General features: G+C 44.5%; 1 protein-coding gene across 1 annotated transcript in view; it reads left to right on the top strand.

The window, feature by feature from the left end:
• Nucleotides 1-3,464: 3,464 nt before the first annotated feature.
• LOC135459270 (zinc finger SWIM domain-containing protein 6-like) overlaps nucleotides 3,465-27,148 on the top strand; it is a 311,781-nt gene continuing 288,097 nt past the window's right edge. The window contains exon 1 of the mRNA XM_064735045.1: nucleotides 3,465-4,001. Within this exon, the coding sequence (XP_064591115.1) occupies nucleotides 3,494-4,001 (508 nt within the window). The 5' untranslated portion in view covers nucleotides 3,465-3,493. The remainder of the gene's footprint in view (nucleotides 4,002-27,148) is intronic.

Genomic DNA, 27,148 nt, shown 5'->3' with positions numbered 1-27,148 from the left:
GGGAGCCCAAGGAGAAGCATACCTGGTACTTATGGCAGAATTTCAAGATCAAAGATGCCATTACTTCTTCATGTACCCCCCTAGCCCAGAAATGAAAAATGCTTCAAGAGCATCCTGTGTAGCTATTAATATTCATACTTAACGGGAAGTAGACATTCCTGCTGAGTAGTAGATGGATTAAAAAGGTGGATCTCAATTTTCACTATAAAGCTTCGTAATTATGACAGGAAGAATTCTTCCAGTGGCATTAGTGTGTTATTTTTATTTCAGCAGCTGGTTAAGACCTGGTAAAGAAAAGCCATTACCCAATTTAGAAAAGCATTTTTACTGACTTACTAGACACTTGTTTAAAACAGAAATAGTGCTAGAATGACATAGAAGAAAAAATACTTGAGGATGTGAACAATTATTAAACAGAGAGTGATGGGGTGAAAATTAAATATAAATGTCCTCTGCTCTTGTACACTTGCAATCATTGATTTCTTCCTTTTTACTTGCTATATATTCCATTCATCTGCTCTCAGAAATACTGAAATCAATACCATATTAATAGTAAAATAAAGTGCTTCATCCTTATCTCGTCTGTAGCATTCAGGCTCCCAAATACCTCCAAAATTTACTAGGAATTAAGTTATAAATCCAGTAGATCACTTCTAAAGTATATACCTAAAATGATGAAAATGCAAGTTAATATCTCAGCAAGGTATCTGTGAACTTACAAAACTAGCACCTCAAGAGTAACTGTTTTGTACCGTCTATACCCAGAAGCACAAACATCAGTTTATACTCATTTCCTGTTCAGAAGATAGATCTCATGATCCTAAATAAAAAAAAAACACCTTATAGCATATATAGAAAATGAACTCCGCAAAACACAGTTGAGTCCCTGTATGTAGTCTGCAATTTAAACTCCTTGATTAAAAAACATTAGCCATTTTCTTAATATAAACAACTGACAGCAGAAAAAGTTCTTTGCCTAAATGTCCTGGGGTGACGTTATGATGCTTGTATATCCCCATTCATCTGTTCTGTGCCTTTAAGACCGGCTCTGAAGAGTGGAAGTTTTGTTTGGGTTTCTCTTATCAAGGACACAGAGGAAAGCGGTACATAAGGCTGTTTTTTCACTTCCAGCTTCAGCTTGCTGCTTTTGCTTGCTCTCTTTTTCTGCTCTTGCTTCTGCTCTGCTTTCTGCCTCTGCTTATTAGCTAGTTCTAGCTAAACAGTCCACATTGCTTCCTGGACTGTTTCTCCTCTCCTGTTCCTGTGACCATCTCGAACCTGCTCTGGACTGGGACCTGGGAACACCGAAGGTTCGGCTGCAGCGGCTGGCCCAGAGCCCGAGGGACTGAGAACAGAGCAACCACCCCCCCCCCGAAAGAGACTTTCTGATTTTGCCATCTTTCTCAAAGCGGTGTCATCGGGTATTGTTCATTTTGTGTGCTGGGGGTGCTGTGCCAGTCAAACAAACAGGTTCTTTCCACCTCTCTCCGAGGAATTTTTTCCCGAACCGGTTGGGGGGAGGGGCCGTGTGGGTTTTGCTTTCTGGAGGGGCCCTCCTTTGCAGATTCTTTAACAAATTTGCCCTAAACCAGCACACTAGATATAAAAAGATTACCTATTAAATGACAAATCAATGATACTGTCTATGAGCTTAGGAGTATGTAAAAAAGCAAATACTTGCATATTTTAAACAATATTCAGGTTTTCTGTTGATCTTTTTTAAAAACCAGTCTGCAAATCTTATACAGTTCACTGAATTTCCCATCCAGTTTAAATGAAAAACAGTTTCTGCAAAGCTCTTTAAACAGCTGCTAAAAGAATAAACTATTGGTGCAGTCTCAGGTTTTGGTGAAAACAAAAAATAGATATCAAGTTTCAAGTCAACTTAATGCTATTTATACTTTTATCTTACACCTGACACACTTGATATTCTTTCGCTGATTTCCCTGATGGAGCCATCTCCCAACTATGCATTTCCCAGATGAATACTTGCATTACATCATAGAAAATGTAGTCTTCCTGGGTAAACTAGTCTACGTGAATGAAGCAACTAGGCACTCAAATGACGGCTTCTGCATCGTATACTATCAAGTGCTGTTCATTGTTAAATTCAAGATGAACGAGTGTTTTCGACTGCAAGTTGCTATGCAGGAGTGTTATTCTCAGCCTGCTACTGAGAGTAATCAGCTTTTTTTTTCAGTAAGGCCATTTGATTTAAGGAGTCACTTTGATCCCATATATTGCTATGGTTTTTAATGAATCCTGAAAAACAAAAAGAATACTTGTCACTTCATGGTCTGCAGCAACTGCATTATACACCGCACCGCTTGCAAAAAAATTAACCGGGACAGATGGCCAACACCAGCCTTTTTACAGACCTTTTTAACACCAGGGCAAACACGCGTTAGTAGCGTTCAATTTACTCACCGTGGGTCATGGCACGGAGCCCCTCATCTTGGGCTACCAGAGCGGCTCCAAGCCGGACCTGTGAAGCGAGTCGGCTGCGTGGAGCTCACACCAGGCTACCACCAGCCCACACACAAATACGTCCACAATGCGCGCGCGACCAGCGAGCCAGCACACGTCGGACACCCCACGGACGGGAGTCCACCCCGCGGCCCAACGGCCGTAGATACCGTAGAGTCTCCAATAAAAGGGAAATGTAGGTCGCATCCTACTGAGCTGCCTCAAGGACTTGTTTCAGGAACACGTGGGTTCAGGCACCCCAGATCTTACCCCAGAAGAGCAGCACCCCGACAGCAACACCCCAGCTTCGCCCATTTCAGCCCGCCTCTGAGGCAGGAGCCCAGGCCAGGCCACTCAACCCTACATGGAGCCGCCCATAAGCATCTTCTGCCTGCCCTCCGAGGCGCCTCTGCTGCCTCCGAATAGCCCTCAACTTCCGCGGAGCTCCGGTGAAAGGCGGGCGTCGCTCTCTTCCCCCAGGAAAGGCGCTCGAGACAGGCCAGCCCCCACCTTTATGTGGACGAAAGTGGCTGCCTGAGTCGTTACTATACTTTCCGGCTGCGGGGCACAATTCTAACCCACCCCCGCCGGTTTTCCCAGCGGAGGTGACCGGGTTGAGACCGCGATGGCCCCACCCCTGCATTCCATTCCTTACATGGTGTCAGAGAGTGCCTCCACCAGCCACGCTCCCCCTTCCCAGCAGGCATAAAAGGTGCTCTCACGCTTGCACACGTGACGTCGGGGGAAAAAGAAGGCGACCGATACGTTAGCACAGCAGCTCTGCGACAGGAGCATGCGCACCATCCCCCACCTACACAGAGATCGAGCTTTTCTCCAGCCGTTCTATTTACGTTTATGGCGTCGATTTGCATAAGACTCCGCCCCCCCACCGTGGGCGAGCAGCCGGTACCGCCCCTTGCGGCCATGTAAAGGAAGACGGGGCGTGACCCAGGGGTGGTTCGCGGCCTTTTTGGTTCCGTTTATACGGTATACCCACTTCCGCTATCTGCTTAGAAGCGGTGCGATCATGGCCGAGCGTGGTCAACTCCCTTTCCCCGTTAAGCGCCTCTGCTGCAGACCTGGCTATGGTTCAGCCAGTAGGCCAGGCCAACAGGCAGGCAGTACTGGCCTCAGCAGTGGGGTGCTCTGCGCCGGACCCTCCTCCGCAACTGCCGCTCTGGGGCTGCTACCGCTCGGCAAGACCCAGAGCCCCGAGTCCCTGCTGGACATCGCGGCTCGCAAGGTGGCGGAGAAGTGGCCTTTCCAGCAGGTGGAAGAGCGGTTCGAACGGATCCCAGAGCCGGTGCAACGCAGCATCGTCTACTGGTCTTTCCCCCGCAGCGAGAGGGAAATCTGCATGTACTCCTCCTTCAACACCGGCGCCGAGGACCTTACCGCCGCCCTCGGGGGGGCCGCCGGCGGTACCGTGCCCGGTGGGGGCGCGGATACCGCCGCCGTCGACGAGAACCGCCTGCCCTTTCGCCGGGGCATCGTTCTGCTAGATGGCGGCTATGTCGATAATGTCCTGCAAGTCGGTGAGTTACCGGCCGGGACCGCGTTGCGGAGCCGGGCTACGGACACCTGGGTAGGGCGCTGCTGGTCTCCTCAGACGTGGGTCTCCCCCTGACGCGTCACCCACCTATTATCGGGGGAGCCGCCTCTTGCTGCGCGGCCCAGCGGTCGGAGCCACCCCACCTCCTTGGCGTATGCTACTCTCCCTCTCCTCCCGCTCTCCCCGCGGTGCGGCCTTCACTCTCAGGCTGTAATTCGGGCCGGGCAACTTCTTCTACCAGTCTTCTCCTCCTCCTCAGCTCCAGAACACGGAATAACTCCTTCACTCTGCTCTGTGACGTATCCACAACGCCTGCCGCCAACGGCCGGCCCGGTCTCTGACAGGAGGGTTGGGCACGCTGCCCTTTGCCTGTCCCTTTAACTTTCGCGACGCGTTGTGCCCGCTCCATGTAATCCAGAGCGTGTAATTCCGTTTGGCTCTGCTTCCTTTCAGCTCCCCACATTTGGCAATCCGGATCATCACCATACCCCGAATCACAATAGCAAGGAGATGCCTCCGCCTCCCCCATCCCCCCTCCTTCACAACCGCTGGTTGAAATGAATCAGCAGAAGGGGGACGACGGGGGAAAAGGGCGGGAGGCGCCTCGATAAAAAAAAAAAAAAAAATTAAAAGAGGGCGCGGCCCCCCAGGAGTGGGTGTGTGGTGCGGGGAAAGCTGCAAACAAAGGCATCTCTAGGGCGGCGGCGAGCCAGAGGGTGGAGGCGCGATTTGTTCAGGCCTCACCACTGGGGGGAGCGGGGGAAGTGGATGTGACGGCGGGGAGCTGCTGCAGCTTGGGCGCGGAGGGGCTCACGGATTACTTTAGGATGAGCCCCTGCGTGACAACGGCGAGGTGAGGAGAAAATTGCTGCTCTTTCTTTTTCTGGAGCAATATTTACCTCCCCCCTTCCGCTGCTGTTCCCACACGAAGGGACCGCCGCCTTCCACTGTTCTTTTCCCTCTGCGAGCTGGTGCCCCATGATAAATCCTTCCTACTTCTGTTTAAAGGGCACTGGAGAGTGGTATTCCCCGCCCCTACGGGGGGGAGGGGGCGGTTTTGCCTTGCCGTGTGTGGGTGAGAGCTATTACCCCTACCCGCAAGCAGGCCCCGTTGGGGTGGTGGTGGCTCTGTGGGGAAGGGGTTTATGGCTTCTCCAGGAAACTTTCACCGAGAGTGCTGCTCTTCCACTTTGTGCGGTCCGGGCGCGTTATTGTACACATCGCTATGCGTAATGCTGTGCGGCGGTGCCTCGCGCTGGAGGCGGCGACTGGACACTTTGTTCTCATTTTAACGTTTATGTTCTCATCGGCTTTCTGCCTCCCATCGAAAGGGAAAGCCAGACAAAAGACTTTATCGCTTCTCGCTGCCGGCTCGACAATTGGGGCAGGGCGGGACGGCGGCTCCCCGCGGCCGGTCCTTCTATCCCTCCCTGTGCTGGGCCGGACCGTCTTCTGGAGTTGCGTTGACTGGGGCAGCTGGTCGCCCTTTATTCACTGAGCTTTGCTGAGTTATAGCGGCATCCCTTCTCTCGGTGCGTCGGCTCGGGGTCGGAGGGTGCTGGGCTCTCCGACGGCCTTGTCCGCAGCGGGTTTCACTTCGCGGGCAGCCTGCAAACTTGCCTTCTACTTTCTGAAGGGAAGCTCTTGCTGTTCCTGGATTAAGCACCTTTCTGCCTAGGTGGACTTCAGCTTTAGATATGAGTGGGTTTTTTGTAGGTTTTTTTTTTTTTGTTGTTGTTGTTTGGGTTGTTTTTGGGGGGGGGGTTAAATTTTTTTTTATTCTTAAGGATTTAATTTTTTTTTTAAATTAACTTTTTTTATAGGTTTAATGTTTTGGCTTTCTCTCCTTTTTTCCAAAGGTCTAAGCTACATTGGTGGTTCCTCAGGACTGGAAAAACCAGAAGTAGGACCTTTTTAGTTTGGCAGTGCTGAGACTTTTTTCCCTTTTGCTTGCACTTGATACTCTTTGCAAGCAATGAGGAATGGAAGAAGTGCATGTAGGGAGGTGTTTCTTAGTTGATTACATTTAAACTAGGAATTCATTGTGAAAATAAAGCCAAGGGGTGATAAAACTGGATGCAGTCGTTTTTAGGACACCCAGTGTGGGCTTGGCTTTGCTTGCTTTCAAGCAGTGGAATAGGCCTCAATGAGTAGTTGTGAATGAAAAAAAAGTGGTTTTTTTAATGGCTTCAAAAGAAAGTAATGTTGGGAAGGGTCAATGTGGAAAAAGAAAATATGCATAAATAGAACTGAAGTATTAACTGCTGCTTCTGTACTCCTTAACTGCATTCTAAAATGCTATACCTACTACTGAAAGTATTTCAGTTGGGTTTGGGTTTGAAATTTGTTTGTTTACCTTATATGAGCCAATTTTGGAAGGCTGTACAAAAATAGTGGAAGCTGGTGATATGAAACATGTCAGTTGTATTTTTAGGGACGTTGCCTAAATGTTTCAAACAGACATGGGACATTGTTCCTGCTGTGTTTAACATTGGTGCAGCTTTCCCTCTGGTACTGTTCTGGGCCCCATAATTTAAGAAGGATGTGAAGGTCCTTGAATTGCCCCCAGAGAAGGGCAACAAAGCTGGTGAATGGGCTGGAAGGAATGTCCTGTAAAGAGCAGCTGAGGGCTCTGGGTTTGTCTAGTTTGGAGAAAAGGAGGCTGGGGGGTGACTTGCCTCTCTACACCTTCCTTTGAGAGGAAATGGAGAGGGAGGTATTGACCTCTTCTCCCTGGGATACAGTGACAGTATGCATGGGAATGGTTCACAGCTGTACCAGAAGTTCAGACTGGACCTGAGGAAGCATTTCTTTACTGAGAGGGTGATCAAACACTGGGACAGGCTTCCTACAGAGGTGGTTGATGCCCCAAGCTTGTCAATGTTTAAAAGGCATTTGGACAACACCCTTAATAACATGCCTTAATTTTTGGTCAGCACTAGAATTTTTAAAGTTATTTTAAAGAGAAAATGAATTTTAAATCTCTTCCTATCATAGTTTTAAAACAAGGAGTCTTTTTTTAATAGAAAAGTTTAAATTGGGTTGACCTGCCAAAGTTCTTCAACATTTGTTTTATATCAGTTTTCATGCTTCTCACATTTAATTTTCCCCTTAGATTCAAGGCTTTCCTTGCTCCCAAGAAATCAGTTTCAAAGTTTGCTTTCAGTTTAGGAAAGGTATTCCATCGTGGACTGACATTGGCTAAATGCCAGGCACCCACAAAAGTCGCTCACTCACCCTCCCTTGCTACAGCTGGACAGAGGAGAGAAAAAATTTAATGAAGGCTTCATGAGTTAAGGACTGGGAGAAAACACTCCAAGGGCAAAACAGGCTCAACTTAGAAGTACAAAGTGAGTTTATTACTAACAAAATCAGAGGAGGACAATGAGAAGTAAACTAAGCCCTTAAAAACACCTTTTCTTCCCCAAACCCCACCCTCCTTCCCACCAGTGCAGGGAGACAGGGCATAGCGGTTTTGGTCAGTTTGTCACACAAGATCTTTTGCTGCTCAGGGACAGGAGTCATTCCCCTGTAAGACCATGGGGTCCCTTCCCACAGGAGACAGTTCTTTGTGAACTTGTCCAACATGGTTCCAATCTCACAAGCAGCAGTCCTCCTGAAATTGCTGTGGTGTGGGTCACTTCCATAGGGTGCAGTCCTCCAAGGACAGGCTGCTCCAGACTGTAAGCAGGGGCCCCTCTCTCCACTGGATCTCCCACTGGATCACAGCCTCCTTCAGGCATCCAGCTGCTCTGGTGTACCTCCTCGATGGGCTGCGGGTAGATCTCTGCATCCCCTGTGGATGCCCATGGGCTTCAAGGGGACAGCCTGCTTCACCATGGTCATCACCATGGCCTGCAGAGGAATCTTGGCTCTGGCACCTGGAGCACCTCCTCCCCCTCCTTCACTGACCTTGGTGTAGCCATGTTGTTACCCTCACGTGTTCTTACCTCCTCCTCTTCTCTAGCTGGAATTAAAACTGTGCCCCACTTTGTTTTGATTTTCTTCTTAAATATGTTATCAGAGAGACATTACCAACCTCTCTGGCCCCAATTTGGCCAGCACCATGTCCATCTTCAGAGCCATCAGGGATTGGCTCTGCTGGACATGGTGGGAAGCTTCCAGCAGCTTCTTACAGAAGCCTCCTCTCTGGCTCTCCCACTACCAAAAACCAGGCCATACAAAACTAACGCATCTGTATATGATTCTGTATTTTGGTATGTAGCAATTCTTGAATTTAGGAGAGTTGCCATGCCAACAACTGATGCTTATGTGCTCTCTGTGCTCTAACTTTAGGAGGTTGTCGTGGGTGGAGATGACGTTTACTGGATAAGCCCTGCTGTTGAGCCACAAGGTGCAGAGAGGACCTCCTTGATTTCTAAACTTCTTAGAGAGGAGTCAGGGTACAGCTGAATCCAGTTTTAGCCCCAGACTTTGTCAATGGTTTAAGTAACCTTTTCCCTCAGGATTAAAGATGACAAATCAGATATATTTATATAAAATGAATTATTTATTATGACAAATGATTAGAAAAAAGATCTTAAACAGAATTATATACTGAACAGTATAAAAGTTAAAACTGCTAGTAGTGTATAGCATAGTGCACTATATCAAAGCAATTATATTAAAGCTAGCAAAAAGAGACAGTTATTAAGTAGAGATTGATTTAAGTCACCCATACCAACACTTGTGAGCAGGTCTCTTTACCTCAAGGAGTATCCTTGGGGAGTGTCTCCTTCCCAAGGGAGCAAACTTCATAGACACACTCCAAGGAGGAATGTTAGAACCATACCATATGAAAGTGGACTGGACTTTTCTAGTGTGAAGTGCTATGACTGCCAGTCATATGTCACCAGGTCAGCTTAGCAGCTTATCTGCCAAATCCTTGCCTCACTATCAGGATGTTGATTTGGTTGCTGAGCCAGACTGGTTTTAGCGTAATTCAGCACTAAAACCAGCATGTGGCATCCTCTACTTGGCCACATTCCAAGACAGAGCATCCCTGGCAGGGTGTTCTGCTACACTCTACCCCTTGACTTCAGTCAATCATCTTTACCTCATGAAGTGGTAGTACAGGTACCTCTTGCCTCCAAGCTATAAAAGCATCCAATGCATTTAAGTACATTGTTGTAAAATGTGTTGAGATAGGTCAATCTCCTCAGTTTTACTGTTTTTCTTAATGTATTTTGAAAGCGTATTAGTTGAGTTGTATGTTAAACATTAACATACAAAGTTATTATAGAAATCAGTTAGAATTTAGCTAATAATAATAATATTGCAACAACAGGGCGTAACATTAAATTCAGAATGCCCGTTGCCATTGGGGACAATCCAAACAAGTCATCCTACCAATGATGTTACCAGTTCGTGTACATCAGAATATTCCCTACCCACTGAGTCGCAAAAATTGCAAGAAATATGTGATGCAAACCAGGATCTAGGTGGAAGAGTTCATGAAACCAGTCTTTAGGTTACAATGTCTTTGGGTAACAAACAAGAGCTGGAAGACATGATGCAGCAGCAAAGCTATGATGTAGTTGCCATCACACAAACATGGTGGGACGACTCGCATAACTGGAGTGCTGCACTGGATAGCTACAAGCTTTTCAGAAGAGACAGCAAAGGGTGAGGAAGTAGAGGGGTGGCCCTTTATATTAGGGAGGCTTTTGATTCCATTGGTATTGAAAATAAGGACAATGAAGTTGAATGCCTGTGGGTAAGAATTCAGGGGAAGGCCAACAAGGGTGACATCCTGCTGGGAATCTGTTATAGACCACTCAGCCAGGAAGAAGAGGTGGACAACTTATTTTATAAGCAGCTGGCGGATGTTTCAGGATCACCAGCCCTTGTTCTTGCAGGTGGTTTTAACTTACCAGACATCTGCTGGGAACTTAATACAGCAGAAAAGAGACAGTCTTGAAATAAACAGGGCAGTAGACTTTTTCTCCTTTTTAATGCCTTTATTAACGGTGATCAGCTCAAGGCTGGGAAGCTCGATGGGTCCGCAGTCTCGCTGTCGTCCCCCCTGGAATGGCACGGAGGAGGAGGGAAGTACAGCGTTGTCCACTAGGGGGCAGAGCTGGAGGTCCAGTCCTCACGAGAGCAGTGAGGGTATATCCCGTGTTACAACTGTCAGGTTTGCCGTCCCGGGGTCCTGGCTCCAGCTGAGGTCTTTGCTTAGGGCGAGGGGCAACAAAGGGTCTCAGAGTCTCTGCAGGTTCTGTGCTTTGTTCCTCATGTCCAGACATCACTTTGATCTCTTAATTCCGTGTTGGCTCATTGTTTTTGGGGTCTTTTGGTAAGTTTGGTGGGGTGGTTTTCCCGTGGCATGCTGGTTCCGAGGTTATTTTGCATGCCTTCCGATGTCCCCTCCTCATGTCCCCTCTTTTCACTGTCTGAGGAGGGCTATCAACCTGGCTTTTAGGCAGGGCAGTACTGATACAAAAGGAGTAGTTAATGAAAATGACCGGTGATTACAATAACAAACAGGTAGAACTCCACCTTGGCAGCAACTGGTCCAACTTGTTCACTCTGCAACTTAAAAAAAAAAAAAAATTGGCAGTTTTTTTTACTTATAACAGTCCAAGAAGTTTTTAGAGTGTGTGGAGGACAACTTTTTGTCACAGCTGGGTGAGTGAGCCCACCAGGGGAGGGACTATGTTAGACCTGTTGTTTGCAAATAGGGATGGGCTGGTTGGAGATGTGGTGGTTGGAGGCCACTTGGGGCATAGTGATAATGAAATTATAGAGTTCTCAGTATTTGGTGAAATAAGGAGGACCATCAGTGAAACTTTTACACTAGACTTCCGGAGAGCAATTTTTGGCCTATTTAGGAGACTTATTCAGAGAGTTCCTTGGGAAGCAGCCCTTAAAAACAAAGGCATCCAGGAAAAGTGAGCGTGCTTCAAAAGAGAGATCGAGGGAACAGGAACAGGCTTTCCCTGTGTGCCAAAAGATGAGTCACCAAGGCAAACATCCAGCCTGGATGGGCAAGGAAGTTCTGAAGGAACTTAAGAATAAAAAGAGGATGTATCATCTTTGGAAGGAGGGTCAGATATCTCAGGAAGTATTTAAAGGGGTTGCTAGGGCATGTAGAAAAATAATTAGAGAGGCCAGAGCTCAGTTCAAACTTAATATGGCAACTCTTTTGAAGGATAATTGTCTCTGAAAGACAGGTGTCTGCTAAGGAAGGCAGAAGCCTCCCTTGGAATGGAGAATGTAAACCCCCTCCCTCTGAATTATTGCAAGTTTGAAATTAAGGGGCTCTCAGGCAAAGATATGGGAATAGGAATATCAGTTCTTTACTTGTATGTATAACAAGGCAAACAAAACAACAATAACTATGGCATTAACAACAAACAGAACCAGGGACCTGGTAACAGTCTTCTCGACTGCAGGCACCTCCCCCTTTGGTGCAGTTATCGTCACAGCCGGCTGGAATTAGCAGTAATCCTGGGCTGGTGGGCGAGGTGTATCAGAAGTTTCATGGTAGCTGGAACTGTGGGGACCGGGTGCAGGTTACAGCGTGGAGAAACCCAGAGCAGTACCAACGAAAACAGCGGGGGGCGGGGCAGTGGCGGCCCGGCTCCGAACAGGGCAGGGAGAGGCGAAGTTCAGGATTCCTGGGGCACACAAGGAGATAGTGATTGGTCCCTCAGGGCTGAGCTCCAGCGGTGCTGGTGAATTCTCCTCGCAGAAAACGACAGCCAGGCCGTCCTCCTCTGATGCCAAAGGGCAAGAGAGCTCGGCTGCCCCCCAACCCCCATGTTTTTTACCTGCCCCCATTCTCGCGGTATCTCTGCCCTCCCCCCCCAGAGAAACTCCCAAAAACCAAAGGAGTTTCCCCTCCCCGCCATCTCAAGCACCCAGCCGTCGGTGCTTCTTAGCAGCTCAATGAGTAAAAATTCCACAAGTAACAGGAAAAGAACCAACCCCCAACAATAATAAAAAATGTTTTTACAAATATATTAACGGCAAAAGGAAGGGTAAGACCAGCCTCGGTTCTCTACTGGATGGGGGAGGGCATTTAGTAACTGCAAATAAGGAGAAGGTGGAGCTGTTTAATGCCTCCTTCTCGGTCTTTAGCAGAAAGACAGCTTGTCCACAGGACAGCTGTCCTCCTGGGTTGGTGGATGGTGTTAGGGAGCAGAATGGTCCCCCTGTTATCCAGGGGGAGGCAGTCAGAGAACTGCTGAGCCCCTTGGATGTTCCTAAATTTATGGGACCAGATGAGATCCATCCCAGGGTGATGACTGAGCTGGCAGATGAGCTTGCAAAGCCGTTCTCCATCATTTACCAACAGTCACTGGTGAGGTTCCAGATGACTGGAAGCTGGCCAATGTGATGCCCATTCACAAGAAGAGTAGGAAGGAGGATCCTGGAAATTATAGGCCAGTTAGTCTGACTTTGGTACCTGGTAAAGTAATGGAACAGTTTATATTGAATGTCATCATGCAGCACTTACAGAATGGCCCGGGTATCAGACCCAGCCAGAATGGGTTTAGGAGGGGTAGGTCGTGTTTGACCAACCTGATCTCTTTATGACCAGGTGACCTGCCTGGTGGATGCAGGAAAGACTGTGGATATTGTCTATTTGGACTTCAGCGAGGCCTTTGACACTGTCTCCCACAGCATACTCCTGGAAAAGCTGGCATCCCACATCTTGGACAGGAGCACTGTTTGCTGGGTTGAGAATTGGCTGGATGGCTGGGCCCAGCCCAGAGACTGGTGGTGAAGTTGTGAATCCAATTGTTGGCCAGTCACTAATGGTGTCCCTCAGGGATCAGTGCTGGGACCAGTTCTGTTTAATAGTTGTATTGATGACATGGATGAGGGTATTGAGTCTACCATTAGTAAATTTGTGGACAACACTAAGCTGGAAGCATGTGTTGATCTGTTGGAAGGTAGGAGGGCTCTGCAAAGAGACCTGGAACAGTTGGATGGATGGGCAGTGTCCAATAAGATGACGTTTAATAAGTCCAAGTTTCGAGTCCTGCATTTTGGCCACAATAACCCCCTGCAGCATTACAGGCTGGGGATGGTGTGTCTGGACAGTGTCCAGGCAGAAAGGGACCTGCAGGTACTGGTCGACAGCCAACTGAACATGAGCCAGCAGTGTCCCCTGGTGGCCAAGAAGACCAATGGCATCCTGGTCTGTATCAGGAATAGTGTGGCCAGCAGGACCAGGGAGGTCATTCCTCCCCTGTATTTGGCACTGGTGAGGCCGCAGCTTGAGTACTGTGTCCAGTTCTGGGCCCCTCACTTTAGGAAGGATGTTGAGATGCTTGAGCGTGTCCAGAGGAGGGCAACAAGGCTGGTGAGGGGCTTGGAACACAAGCCCTATGAGGAATGACTGAGTGAGCTGGGGTTGTTTAGCCTGGAGAGAAGGAGATTCAGAGGTGACCTTATCTCTCTGCAACTTCCTGAAAGGTGGTTTTAGTCAGGTGGGGGTTGGTCTCTTTTTCCAAGCAGCAATTGACAGAATGAGAGGACAGTCTCAAGCTGTGCCAAGGGAAATTTAGGTTGGATGTTAGGAAAAAGATTTTTATGGAAAGGGTAATATAGTACTGGAATGGTCTGCCCGAGGAGATCGTAATCACCATCCCTGGATTTGTTTAAAAAAAGATTGGATGTGGCACTTGGTGTCATGGCATGGGTTGGACTCAATGATCTTTAAGGTCTCTTCCAACCTAGTGATTCTCTAATGACTTGAAGAGTTCAGCAGATTGGTCATTGACTTCCTTCTGTATAGAATACAAATCTGATTTCTCAATCATGACGTTCTGCATGGCCTCCCAAGCTGAAGTCGGGGAGGTATCTTTTTTAATCTCTGTGGCAACTAGAGAGAAGGCACAAGCATCTCAAAGCAGTGCTTGTGGAAAACTTAGATGCATATCTAATAATGGAATTAACAGTAACAGTCTTTGAAAGGAACTTAGATGACATTAAAATGCAATAATTGCTATTCATAACTTATTTGGTAAAACCTTTTTAAATTATCTAGTACCTTAAAAATACTGGTCAAGGTTCTTAACACCATGTAGGCCAACTTAAGCTAGAGCAGCCAGCCATCCTTTTGAGACCTTTTTGGTTTTAGATAATTTTTTTTTTTTTTTTTTTTTTTGGTTTGCACATTCTGTTACACTCTATTTTGCGGATTTGGAATAAAATCCATAAACTGACCATTAATGTAACTATACTCGCTATTACAATTGTTGGGTGCAAGGATCAGCTAGCATGGTTGACTTATCCAGGAACAAATAACCATGCTGCAATACTGGAAAAATTTCTCTGAAAACACACACAAAAAGAAGCATTTAATGTATTTAATTTTAGAGTCTTTGATTCTGTTGCAAATCTATCTGCAGTGGATTTACTGTTTACTATAGGGTCCAGTACAGTTCTTTTGTGGCCAGAGCTGGCTTTATTTGTGTATAGAGGATTTAGAAGTCTTCAGCTGTAATTTTCACAGGGATATGAGTACTCAAAAGTCCTTTCTACTTCTGCTTAAGTGGATCTTTATTTCATGTCCAGATGTACACAGAGTCTTCTGGTTGGTGCGGATATACTTGAATGTTCAAGGTTATTAGAAACGCCTAACCAACAAACTTAAACAATGATAAGAGCAGCCAGACATTGTTCTGTAAAATATCTATCTATCTATCTATCTATCTATCTATCTATCTATCTATCTATCTATCTATCTCAGCAGGTGCACTGGGTGAGGTAGGTTAATTTCCTTAGTTCAGAATGTGGGAAATATTCATCAGAAACTGATGCTGCATTGATGGCCATTAGAGTCAGTAGCCATCCAGGCTAATCATCCTTGAATGTCCATTAGAGCAATAGGTACAATCCCACTTTGGGGTAGTTTGACCATGACTGGTTGGCCCACCTTTAGGTTGTCCTGAAAGGCTTCAATTGTATCATTTGGAGCTGATTCAAGGGACACTGGACTCAAGAAAGCTCTTGAAACAGGACTACTCATTGGTCCATATCACTTATTTATCTGATATAACACAGAAGTTAACTTTTTATCCCATCCAGATTTGTGTGGCCTAAGGTAGTGTTTCAACAAACCATTGGCATGCTCCACAATCCAGTTTGCTTGAGGATAATAAGATGTATGAAAAACCCATTTGATAACCATCCCTTTTGGCCCAGTCTTGTACCATCACACTGGTGAAGTGTGATCCATTGTCACACTGTATAGAGTCTGGGACAGGGAGACTGGAAAACCAGTTACTGAGTCCTGAAATAGTAGCTTTGGCATCAGCATGTCTGCTTTTAGTGGCAACTAACGGTCCAGATACCACTTCCACACCTGTTAGTATGTACTTGTAACCATTAGATGTCTTCAGAAGTCCAATATAATCTATTTGCCAGGTGGACCACAGTGTTTTGTCACTTATGATATGTAAAGGCTATGCCAGGTCTGGATAATTTTGTCCAAGTCTCAATTGGCCATGGGGATATTGTGAGAGAAGGCCTTTACACATCTTCCTGGTCAATGGCCAGCCTCTGCTTTTTGCTGCAAAAAATAGAGCTTTGTTTCCAGTATGCCCTAATTTACAATGTACTCATTCACCTAGTCGATACCAACGTTGTGGATCTTTCAACTGATCAATTTTTATCTTTTTAATTTTTGTCAGATGATCCACTTTGTTATTCACATAAGTCTATAAGGCTTGATCACTCCCATGAGCTTTGACACATCCTGTGTGGATTTGTTGGGATTGAGCCTGCGACAACAACCACTTCCAATCATCCTTCTGCCAAACCTCTTTTCCATTCACTTGCCAATCTAATGCTTCCCACTGACACAACCACTGTGTGGCACCAGCCCAGAATGAATAAGAATCAACATATATCATCTTTGCTTTTTCCTTTAGTGCCAGCAATGCCACTTTTAACTCTCTCACCTGTGCACTTCCCATTCCTTCTTCTACTACTTCCATTCCTGTCTGAATGTTAAGAGCAACTGCTCTGTACTTCCATTTACCATCAATGCATTTGACTGAGGCATCTGTGAACCAGCCATCTTTAACTTCAGTCTGAAGTGAATGCAGGAGCATCCAGTATAGGACTAGTTTTATAGGGCTGTTCTTCGCTTTTGCTTCTTCTAGAGCAGAGAGAGGAGTATGACAAAATATGTAACTGTTTTTTAGCTCTTTGTTATTGAAGCTGTGTTTTGTGAGAGAGCCAGCACACAGCTTTCTTGGTCGAATATTGTTAGCGTTCAAAAACACATAATCACAGGGACTATATGCGGTGCTTTTTATTAAGAGCTCTGGGAATTGGGGTATATTCAACCCAAATCTGACTCCGACCATACATCCGAAATGATCATGTTTTATACTCTATCGTTACATAACTTTAATATTAATTATTAAACTTATATTGTTCTATTGTATACATAAATTTAGCCCCTCTCTGAATTTCCAACATAGTTTCTCACTATTCTTCTTATGGTTATATAATAATTACATTTAATTACTAAACAATCATCACATCTAACAATGATATAATTTATCATACTGCTTACGCAGGTGCAGTTGATCTGGGAAAGCACAAAGCCTAACATTTTAGATTCTATCTTTAACATTTTCCAGGGTTCCACTACCAATATGAATGTATGAATTTATAGAGGTGGCTTCAGCAAAGTGGGCTACTAATGCATAACTAGTAGGCAGTGACTATGAATGGGACTTGATGTAACAGATGCCTTGGTGGTCTGATGGGATGAGGAAGCTGAGAATAATTTGATTAATTCTACTTCTAGAAGCAGCATACCCCACTTAGTTTTACTGGCAGTTTTCAGTGATCAAACTTTACATTGTCATGTATTCTGTCAATAATTTAAAGGCTTCATTTCTAGGTAGTTACGTAGATGATACATGTAAGTGGCTGTTTGGAGTGAAGAAGTGTTTAGGATTAAACAAGAGTTTGGCTCATAGAATAAGATATATTTGAAGAGAAGAGAGATAGTAAAATGCTAAGTTTATAGATGACAGGCTAGGAAAAGAGCTGGGCAAGTTGTGATGCCTGAGATAAGGTAGAGGTCAAAGAGCTCAGTAGATCCCTGAGGAAGTGTATTTAAGGAGGCTATAGTCTGAATGACTGCCCCCTTTACATGGTCTGCTTTCAGTGGGTATTAGTGAAGGCATGGAAGCTGATTGTTTTATTTTGCAGGAAAGAATCTAAGCTTTCAAAATGGAAAGCAGGTTGCCAAACTGTAATTTAGCTGTCCTGTAGCTTTTGAAATTGTAAAATACATTTAAAGTTATGAAGTCAGTGTTTTCTTGCTTGCTTTTTTAACCTTGCATCCCAATTTAAATTTTATAAATACTTCCTTTGTGTGTCAGATACACACTTTCTTGGAAAACGCTGACTTTCTATGTAATTGAAGGGTGTTTCTTGAACTGTACTTTAACAGAAGCAGAAGCTTTTTGTGTTGGGTCATGGTAAAGACTCCATCATTACAGTGGTAAAACAGAGCTAGTGACTTCATTTTGTACAACTATTTGAAACAGATTTATTAATAAAGTTAAATGTGCATTGATAAGATCATAGAATATAATTTATTTTATTATAAGATATAGTCAAATTGTGTTTTAATTCTCAACAGGCAATAAATGGCTAAATTTTAAAAAGACCAGGTATGTGTTTTCTATCTTTTATTTTCCCCCTTCATAGTCATGAATATCTGTGATACCCAGACCTGAGAATAACAGGTGGGGTTTTTTTCCCTTTTTTTACCCCCAAGGCTATAAGTTGTGCTGACCTAGGAATAAGGATGGGGAATGCAATGTTAGCCTGGATAAGCGGAAAGAGGTATGAATCATGACCATGCACTTCAGTGAATCATACCTGTTATGAGGTCCATCTTCCCCTCCCTCCTTGAATAACAAAATGAAGCTGAGATGAAGTGTTGAGAAACATTTACTGAAAGGAGGAAATGTAGGAGGATGGGCAATGAGACACTGAGCTGTAATTTTTAGGAAGTAAAAGGAGAGTCACAAAAGACAGTAAAGGTCAGAAGTTCTGGGAGAGGAATTGTCAATTTATAGATGCACTGAAAGGTGAAGGAATATCAGTCCTGAATCATTCCCAGAAAAGCTTTCCACCAGGGACCTTGGCGAGAACCATCCCAGTGCGATGCACTGCACTAGAACCAGCAAAGTCTCAATGGTAGAATAGCATTCCAGGCAAGGACCTCAGTGTACTCAATTATTTGGCAATGTGAGTGAGAAGATGAGGTGGGACAGGTGGCGTTATGATGTAACACAAACACCTCAGGCAGAAGTTATATGTGTGAATGAGGTGGAGGAGTCAGTAGCATGAGTGTAAAAAGAAGTCTATATTAGCCTTGCATACATGTAGTTTTATTGGTGGGTGGGGTATTATCTGTAGCTGTGTTTTGGGCCAGGTAGCTTGGAAGGGATAGCATTGCTTGTGACCTTGGTAAGGAAATGAATGTTCTGAACCTGGGAATGGGGGAGTGTGGTATAATGGAATAAGCAAATCTACCTATAATGCAGTGTTGGAGAATTTTGCTCAGACATGGCTTGAAGGAAAAAAAAAAACATATACAGCTGGTTAAAAAATAAAAGGCAGCTGTAAGCAGCAGGTTCTCAGGCTTTTTCCTTAACAACAGTGAACACCATGTCCTTGAGTAGTGATGAGAAAGCATGGTGGAAAACATGGAGGCCTTTAGAATAATAAATAACAAGTCAATAACAGGATGAGAAAAACAAGTATAAGTCTCAACAAGAAAACCACAGGTTTCGGCAACAAAGGAGGGGTTGGTGTGTAATCTGTAACCAATGATGAGCTCGGGTTTTGTAATATGTATAAGCTTAATTAACACTACTATAAAAGTGTGTAAGTGAGATCAATAAATGGGAGTTCGATGCTGATCAATTAGGATGGGTCGACTCCCTTCGCTTCCTCAGTGCAGTTCCTGCCATCTCATGCTGGTTTGAAGTGCAGTGGGAAGGGTATGTTTTCAGTGTGGGCTGGTGGTGGGACTGCTGCTGAGGTAGCCTGCAATTTCATCTTTCATCAGCAACTGGGTACAAGTGGTGTAAGTTGCCAGCAATATGTTCAGCATAGGTTGGAGGAACTTTTGACAGGCTCATCCCCTGCTGAGCTCAGTACCATTACACCCTGCTCTCAGCACTGAGTGGCTCCTCTTATATGGGCAAAAGCACTACCAGGCCTTTGTTCAGTTTGCTTTCCTGTGAAAATGAATATACTTGTGAGCAGGAGGCTGTTGTAAGGTTTGCTAGCAATATGTGGTCTAGAAGTCTAATTGTAGTGCCCAGTGTGGTGGTTACAGCTCATTAGCTCTGACATGGGCATGCTAGTGCAGTGATACAGGTACTAGGAGTTGGTGTTATGATGAAAGGGCCTCCATTAACTTGAGCTCTGTGTGTCAGCTGTTCAGAGACTCTTGTGCTGGCCTACAAAACCCAGATTGTGTCATAAAGGTGGTGTGCTGATTAAAGGCTGAGACCAATAGTCTCTGGTCTTTGTAAACACAAGTTTAAAGCTAAAATATAAACCTAATCTTTTTAAGGCTGGTAACCTTAGGTTGCCTGACAAAGATTATAAATGACAAAAGCCATAAACCTTGAATTTGAGTGAAGTTGAAATTGTATTTCCAGTAATAATTTAGCAGTGTTATCACTCTTCCCTCTCTGTCTTTTAGGAAGTGGTTTATTGGCAAAAAAAAAAATTGCTACTGCTGATTCTAGGGAGAGTAGATTACAAGAGGAGGGCACTGAGAAGTGCAGGACTCATTTCTCTGTCAGTCACACTTAGACTAGCTTAAAGTGATCATGAAGCTCTGACTGCTGCCTGGGGAAAGGAGACCAAGCTGCTGTGCTTGGAAGTTCACTATTGGCAAAAGGTGGTGGCCTGATTGTTCCAGAGATGGCAGCATGGGCCTTTCTTGAGCTATGATGTGTGTTGGGTCTGCATGAGTGAGCCATTTTCCACATTTCTTCATCCATAGTTGTTTTTCTTGTTATAACACATTGTCCAAGGGACAAGTTCCCCTACCATACTACCCCAGTGGTTAAAAGCAGCACTAAGCTTGTGTAAAACTGGTGGAGGAAAGAAGTGCATTGGAAGCCCTGTTGAACACTGCACAGTGCAAATGAGTCCATTTTCAGGACAAAAATTATTTCCCTTTATGGTAAAGAGACATTTAATGGAGTTTTATGCAGGCCTGTCTGAGATAGAATGCTTTGGCTTTCTCAACTGCTTGCACTGGGGGAGATTACAGCTTATCAACAAGGCTTGCTTTCAACAGTAGCCTTTTTTGATGTGGAAGGATTGATTTGGGTTGCTCACTTCCTAGAGTCCTCCTACAGGTCTGCCTAGAGGATTTTGGCTGTCAGACTCTTTTAAGATATGCATAAGTGAGAGACTGAGTCCTTAAGCTGTACATAGCAGGGTACTTTACCTCTTGGTTATCTCCTGCTAAAAAGGATCTTGCATAACCTCCAACACTAATGAAAGCATATGCTTTCCTTCCTAACTTCTGCTGGTAGTATTTATTGTACATGTTTATCTGGGCTTTTAAACTAAACACTTCACCTTCCTGAAATGAGGAAATTTCTTAGTCTGTTGTCTTTCGTATTCCATTGCTATGCTGCTAAGTCTTCTAAAATTAAATGCCTCCTTTCTGTCAAATTATATTTTAGGCTGATCACAGGTGTTTAATGTGATACTTCTGTGAACTGACCATGATTTCTGCAAGCTAGATTTATTAAAGTACCAGCTTGAACTCTTGTCCCCTTAGTGAATGAAGAACAGTCAGGTATATCAGTCCTTCAGACTTTATACCAATTAGTTTTTCACAGCTGTCTTCCTTTTAACCCCTTCACTTCTACCCCTACTTCCTTTGCTATTTTGAAGGCATACAGTTGGAGAAACTGGCTGTTCAGAGCAGCATATTGAGCTATATGCAGTTTTGTTGCTCACATGAAGCTAACAACTAGGAAAAAGAACAATCCCTGTGAGTAATGCAAGAGGTTCTTTAAACACAGTCAAATAAAACAAAAGCATTTTGTTTTGAAGCTCGGCTAAGCTATATTCAGTGTAAGAAGTACTATCCCAGGAAGGCTGAAGGCTAATAGGACCTGAGGAAAGGAAGAGGAGAGTATTTGTACACTTCTTTTATCTTAATGAAATTCTTAAATTATTTCGTCTGCTATTGGTGAATGCATGTACTTTGTTTATTATGCTTACACAAATTCAAGATTGTGACACATTCAGGTTAGTCTAAAAAAAGTATTTTCAGTTACATTTTATTTGTAATCAAGTATGTTTTGTCTTTAATCTGGGGAAGACTTATTTTTTTTGCCTGTGTCAAAAAGCAGTTTTATTGGAAAGGCATTTAAGAACCTGTGTATTTTGTGTCCTACAGTAGAGCGAGCTTCCTCTAACCTGCCAAACAAAACACAGGGGGATTGATGGTTTTTAGTGGAACAGACAGCTCACAGTGGATGTTCTCATCACAACCCTGGGGTTGAGTGAAAAAGAGTCTATCACCATAAAACCGAACTTACCTAGTTCTTTGCTTATAAACTTGCTCACAAGTTCAGAATTTTGCAGAACTGGTGAAGGAATCCTGACTTGTACTTGCCATCCTTTCCAAAGTCCTCCAGAAGCATTATATAAATACCTTCACACCAGCTTAAGGTAAGAATGCTGTCTCTGGGTGCATGGGCGGAAGCTGCTTGCTGTAATTTCCTCTTTGGACCTTCATCTCTCACCTTCCCAAAAGACAGCAGGTAACGTCCCATGGTTTACTTTCCAGTCTCTGTTGGGAGACAATTTTGTTGTTGGAGCAATTTTTGTAGAGTGATGAATGTGCCACTAGCTGTGCCTCTGCATAGTTTTTGTTGCTGCAATAGGTGTGAAGTTATACAAAGTTGCTTGACCTAGTTGAGAAGTCTAAGACAATGTTCAGGTTTTTAATTTTGAAGATATGAGGAAGAGGTCATAGTGGGTTCAGATATCTACTACTATTATAATTGTTTTGTTTTATCCACTTTGGTGTTATTTGAATTCAGATCAGTGAGTTTCTGTCAATTTCTGGTGGGTTGACCATGGCTGGCTTCCAGATATGCACCAAAGCCTCTCTATCACTCCCCTTAGCAGCTGGACAGGAGAGAGAAAATATAATGAAAGGTTCAAGGGCAGGGAGAGATCACTCACCAATTACTGTCACAGGCAAAACAGACTTGACTTGGGAATATTAGTTTAATTTATTACCAAACAAATCAGAGCAGGATAATGAGATATAAAAAACAAATCTTAAAATACCCAACCCCTTTTTCCCATGCTCATCTTTACTCCCAAGTTCTCTACCTCTTTCTCCTGAGCAGCACAGGGGGATGGGGAATGGGGAATGGGGAATGGGGATTGTGGTCAGTTAACCACATATTGTCTCTGCTGCTCCTTTCTTCTCATGCTCTTTCCCTACTCCAGAATGGAGTCCCTCCCATGGGAGACAATTCTTCACAAACTTCTCCAGCATGGGTCTTTTCCATGGGGTGCAGTCCTTCAGGAACAGACTATTCCAGTTTGGGTCCCCATGAGTGTCACAGGTCCTGCCAGGAGCCTGCTCCAGCATGGTTTCTCCCATGGAGTTGCAGGTTCCTTCAGGGCACATCCATCTACTCTGGCATGGGGCCATCCATGGGCTGCAGAGTGGATCTCTGCTCCACCATGGGCTGCACGGGGACATCCTGCCTAACCAGTCTTCACCATGGGCTGCAGGGGAATCTCTGTTCTAGAACCTGGAGCACCTCTTACCCCTCCTTCTCCACTGACCTTGTTGTCTGCAGAGTTGTTGCTCTCATATATTCACTCCTCTCTCCCAGCTATTGTTGTGCAGCAGTTTTTCCCCCTTCTTAAATATATTATCACAGAGGTGCTACCACCATTGCTGATTGGCTTGGCTCTGGCCACCAGTGGGTCTGTCTAGGAGCTAGCTGACACTAGTTATGTAGAATACAGGTGAAGCTTCTAGCATCTTCTCACAGAAGCCACCCTTGTAGCCCTCTCTTTTACCAAAACCTTGCCACAAAAATCCAAATACAGAGTTATGCTGTGCAGGTGGCAGATTTAGATCATCCAGCAGTATCTTTAAATGTATCCATCTTTAAAGATAAAATTGTGTGCAGACTAGGAGATGTGGCTCGTGAAATTACTTTCACCACACATTTTCTGCTAAATGCACCCCAGAAGATCTTAGAGTGCATCAAGTGCTTTGATAGACTTCCATCAAGTTGAATCTGTTATAGAGTTAGAATGTGAGTATTTGGTCTGTTTTAGCTCAGAACACTTTGGCAGAAACAACAGGCACAAAACGGAGTCTTTAAGAGATACCCTTTGATAGTATCTTCTCATGAATAGCACTGTACCAGGTTGTTGTGGTTTGACACTGGCCAAACGCCAGGCACCCACGAAAGTCATTCACTCACCCTTTCTTGCTCTCAGCTGGGCAAAGGAGAGGGAAAAAACAATTTACAAAGGGCTCATAAACTGAGATGAGGACTGGGAGAAAGCATTAAGGGCAAAACAGGTTCAAATTTAAATGTATCAAGTAAATTTATTATTAACAGTCAGAAGAGGATAATGAAAAGTAAAATAAGCCTTTAAAACACCTTTCTTCCCCCCAAGCCCTTCCCTCTTTCCCAACAACCGCACAGGGAGACAGTGTGGGGGATTTGGTCAGTTTGTCACCCGAGAACATTTTCTGTTTGCTCAGGGAAAGGAGTCTTCTCTGCTATGCTGTGGGGTCTCTCCCATGGGAGACAGCTCTCTGTGAACTTCTCCAGCGTGGCTCCAATCTCACGAGCAGCAGTCCCACCAAAACTGCTGTAACATGACTCCCCCTCCCAATGGGCAAACAGTCTTTACGAAACTGCTGTGGCTCGTTTCACTCGTCCACAAGTTGCAGTCCTCTAAGGTTAGGCTGCTCTAGTTTGGAAGCAAGAGCCCTCTCTCTGTCTCTGGAAGCAGGGGCCCTCTCTCTCCATTTGGGTCTTCCACTGGATCACAGCTTTTTCTAGCATCCACCCGCTCTGGCGTGAGTACTTCTCTCATGGGCTGTGAGTGGATTTCTGCATGCCCTGTGGACCTCATGGGCTGGAGCACCTCGCTTATGAGGAAAGCCTGAGGGACCTGGGCCTGTTTAGCCTGGAGCAATAAGGGTAAAAGCAAAACTGAACCCTATGCTGTTTATTATGAAGATGCCACAGACAGTTGAGATTTAGACCTTATATTTGTAAGCAAAATGTGACATTCACCTCATTAGATGCAGTGGTTGTGAACTTTTTGAAATCCTTCAACTTTTAGTTGCTAAAATCTTGAAATACATTCCTGATGATTGTAAGATTTTAAATATCTTTTCGCATTCTGGTTATTTCAAATACAATTTGGTGCATCCTGATTAAGCCTGCTTTAATTTGATGCATGTGGGGAGAGTGAAAGGAACTCAAAGGTGAAAAAGGCATCTGAAAGTTGTAATAACTTCAGTTAACTTGGTCCTTTAGGAAAAAAATGTGTTTCCTCAGAAAATGGAAACAGTATACATGTGCTATATCTTGTATGCATGTGCTGTATCTTGTTCATCATTTGAACTTTGCTATACCTGAAATAAAATATGAAACTTTGAATTGTACCATAACTGGCAGGGTTTTTTAGAGTGAAAAATATAGCTGGTGAAGAGAATCTGTGGCTTTTAATCAGTTCCGTGAAAGTTATGCTGTTCTTGAGCTGTTGACAGCATTCAAAATTGATATACATCTACCCTGTTAGACTTATATCAGCCTACCTAGTGTTTCATTTAAAGCAAGAACAGGATCTACAAGAAAACCTTCATTAACCCTATGTGCCAGTGGTGATTTTGCTGCTCCTCTTGCTAATGGTCTTGCATTTCACAATAGCACTTAGCAGGAGGATAGGCTATTTTTGGCACTCTTGAGGTTAATTACATTTATCATGCTGTTTACACAGACTAATTTTGAAGGCTATCACCAAATAAGTGTGGGAAGGAAAAAAAGTCTTTCTGAGTATATTGAAATGCTTTTGTGTTTTGGAGGCTTTCTTCCATTATAAATACAGAATCTATTTCCCAGCTTTCATTTTCTGCATGTAGTAATAGGTTTTCCATACATTTACAGCTGTTTATCGTGTGAACTGCTTACAAAAGCTCAGACTTTCCAGAGCTAAGGGAAGCTGGTCTCTGGGGAGAACAAAGACATTCAGTAGGGTGAAAAAGGTATGGTTTGTTTTTTTTCCCCAGAAGCACAAGTGTAAAGGCAGCAGGCAACATGAGCTCAAATCAGAAACACATCTGTAAACTTAATTGCCCTGACTGTGGTGTTACTGAAAAGCAAGAATTTATTTTTACCTTATTGTCTTTAAGGATGTTAACATTTAGCAAATAAAACTGTATGCTGCTTTTAGGGTTGTAAAAAAATGTTGTAATGTGCAGAGAATAATTCTGTTAAAATAGAGGGAAGGACAAATTATGTGATTTGTCTTGTTGAGGAATGGAGAGGTCACTAGGGCTAAACTAGATTAATTAAACCCTGGAGTTCTTGGCTTTTCCTGAATTTGGCATTATGTGGTAGTGTTATAGAAATACTAATTCAAGTAAGTCACCCCTGCTGTTAGTAAACCAGTATCTTGATGTGCTTGCTTTTGTAATACTCCTTCCACAGCCATAGTCCCTCTTATTTTTCATGTGTTATTACTTAGATAAACTTAAAGGAATGCTACTCATCTCCCCCTTAATTTGCCAAGATGAACAGCTCCATTGCAGGGGATCAACATGAACAGGGCAACATTCTAAAGGTGGGGGAACCCCAGGAAACACTGAGACCCATGTGGAGCTGGCAGCTTGTCCTAGAGTAGCTGCCTCAGCATGGGTGGGGCCAGGAGTGACTGCTCCCAGTCTCATAAGGAGCCCCTAGGGAGCAGGAGCAACCAGGGCATGGCCCAGCAGCAAAAAGCCCTTCCACTGGTGGCTGAGTGGTAGAATCAAAGTACACACAACCCAGCAACTTTGCACCAGTCTGTGACTATCTGGGAGAAGCTAGCAGAGGCAGCAGACAGGCACAGTAGTTGGTGCACAAGGGCACAAAAAGTCCCTATCATCCCCAGTCTCATTAGCATACGCTCCCTCAAGTGTGATTTTGACACATCACAGCGCTCATTCCCCTGTAGGTGCTGGAGTCACTGTACCAGTTGTGTCAGAGGCTTCTACCCGGACAGCCTTTCTGATGGTCTCAGGTTGTCAGGAGTGCCTGATGCCATGAGGCTGGGGCTGACAGTCATCCCTTCTGCACAAGGTGTGTTGTTGATGAGCTGTGTCACCAGGTCAAGGAGTTACATGAGGAAGTAAAGCTGGCTGTGCAGCTGTCCAGGTTTAGAGCAAATTTGGGGGAGAATTCCCCACAGGAGCTCTGGTGGGAAAAACAGATCCAAATCGGCCCCTCCCCTTAACTGGTCCGGGAGAAAAATACCTCCTTGGAGAAAGGTGGAAAAAACCTGTTTATTAAACAATAAAACCAAAACAATATCAAACAATAAAATCCCTTGCCATTCCAAAAGAGATGACAAACTGAGAAAATCCCTCCCCAGGTTGCAGTTCAGCTCACTCAGTCTCTGGTCAGTCCCTCCAGTGCTGGAAATATCGTAGGCCAGGCCCAGCCCGGTGGGCCACAGATGCAGCTGCCGGTGCTTGTCGTAGGAAGGGGACCAGGACACCAGCTGGTTCATCACAGGTCCAGTTTATTAAAGAAAGCATCAAGCACTTATACGGCAAATAATAAGCTTATGAATATTCTGTAAGCCAAGCAATCTATTGGTTAAACTATACCATGAACTCTTCCTCATTCCTTAGGGGTTACATCTCTCTTTTCTCATGTCTCTTTCACTATTTGTTATCCTACTACAGCTAGGCCCAAGGACACACTATCTTTGCAGGTGCAGGACTTGGAGTTAGCCACAGTTTTGTACTTTTCCAGTCTCTATTCAGCCAAACTCCCAACAGGTGCTCCCCTGGGTGTTCAGGCCAGAGCAGGTTTCAAGAGGTCCAAA

This window comes from Zonotrichia leucophrys, chromosome W, assembly GCF_028769735.1.
Source record: "Zonotrichia leucophrys gambelii isolate GWCS_2022_RI chromosome W, RI_Zleu_2.0, whole genome shotgun sequence".
NCBI lineage: Eukaryota > Metazoa > Chordata > Aves > Passeriformes > Passerellidae > Zonotrichia > Zonotrichia leucophrys.
Note: the sequence above shows the minus strand (reverse complement) of the source record. Positions and strands in the feature narration are given on the sequence as shown.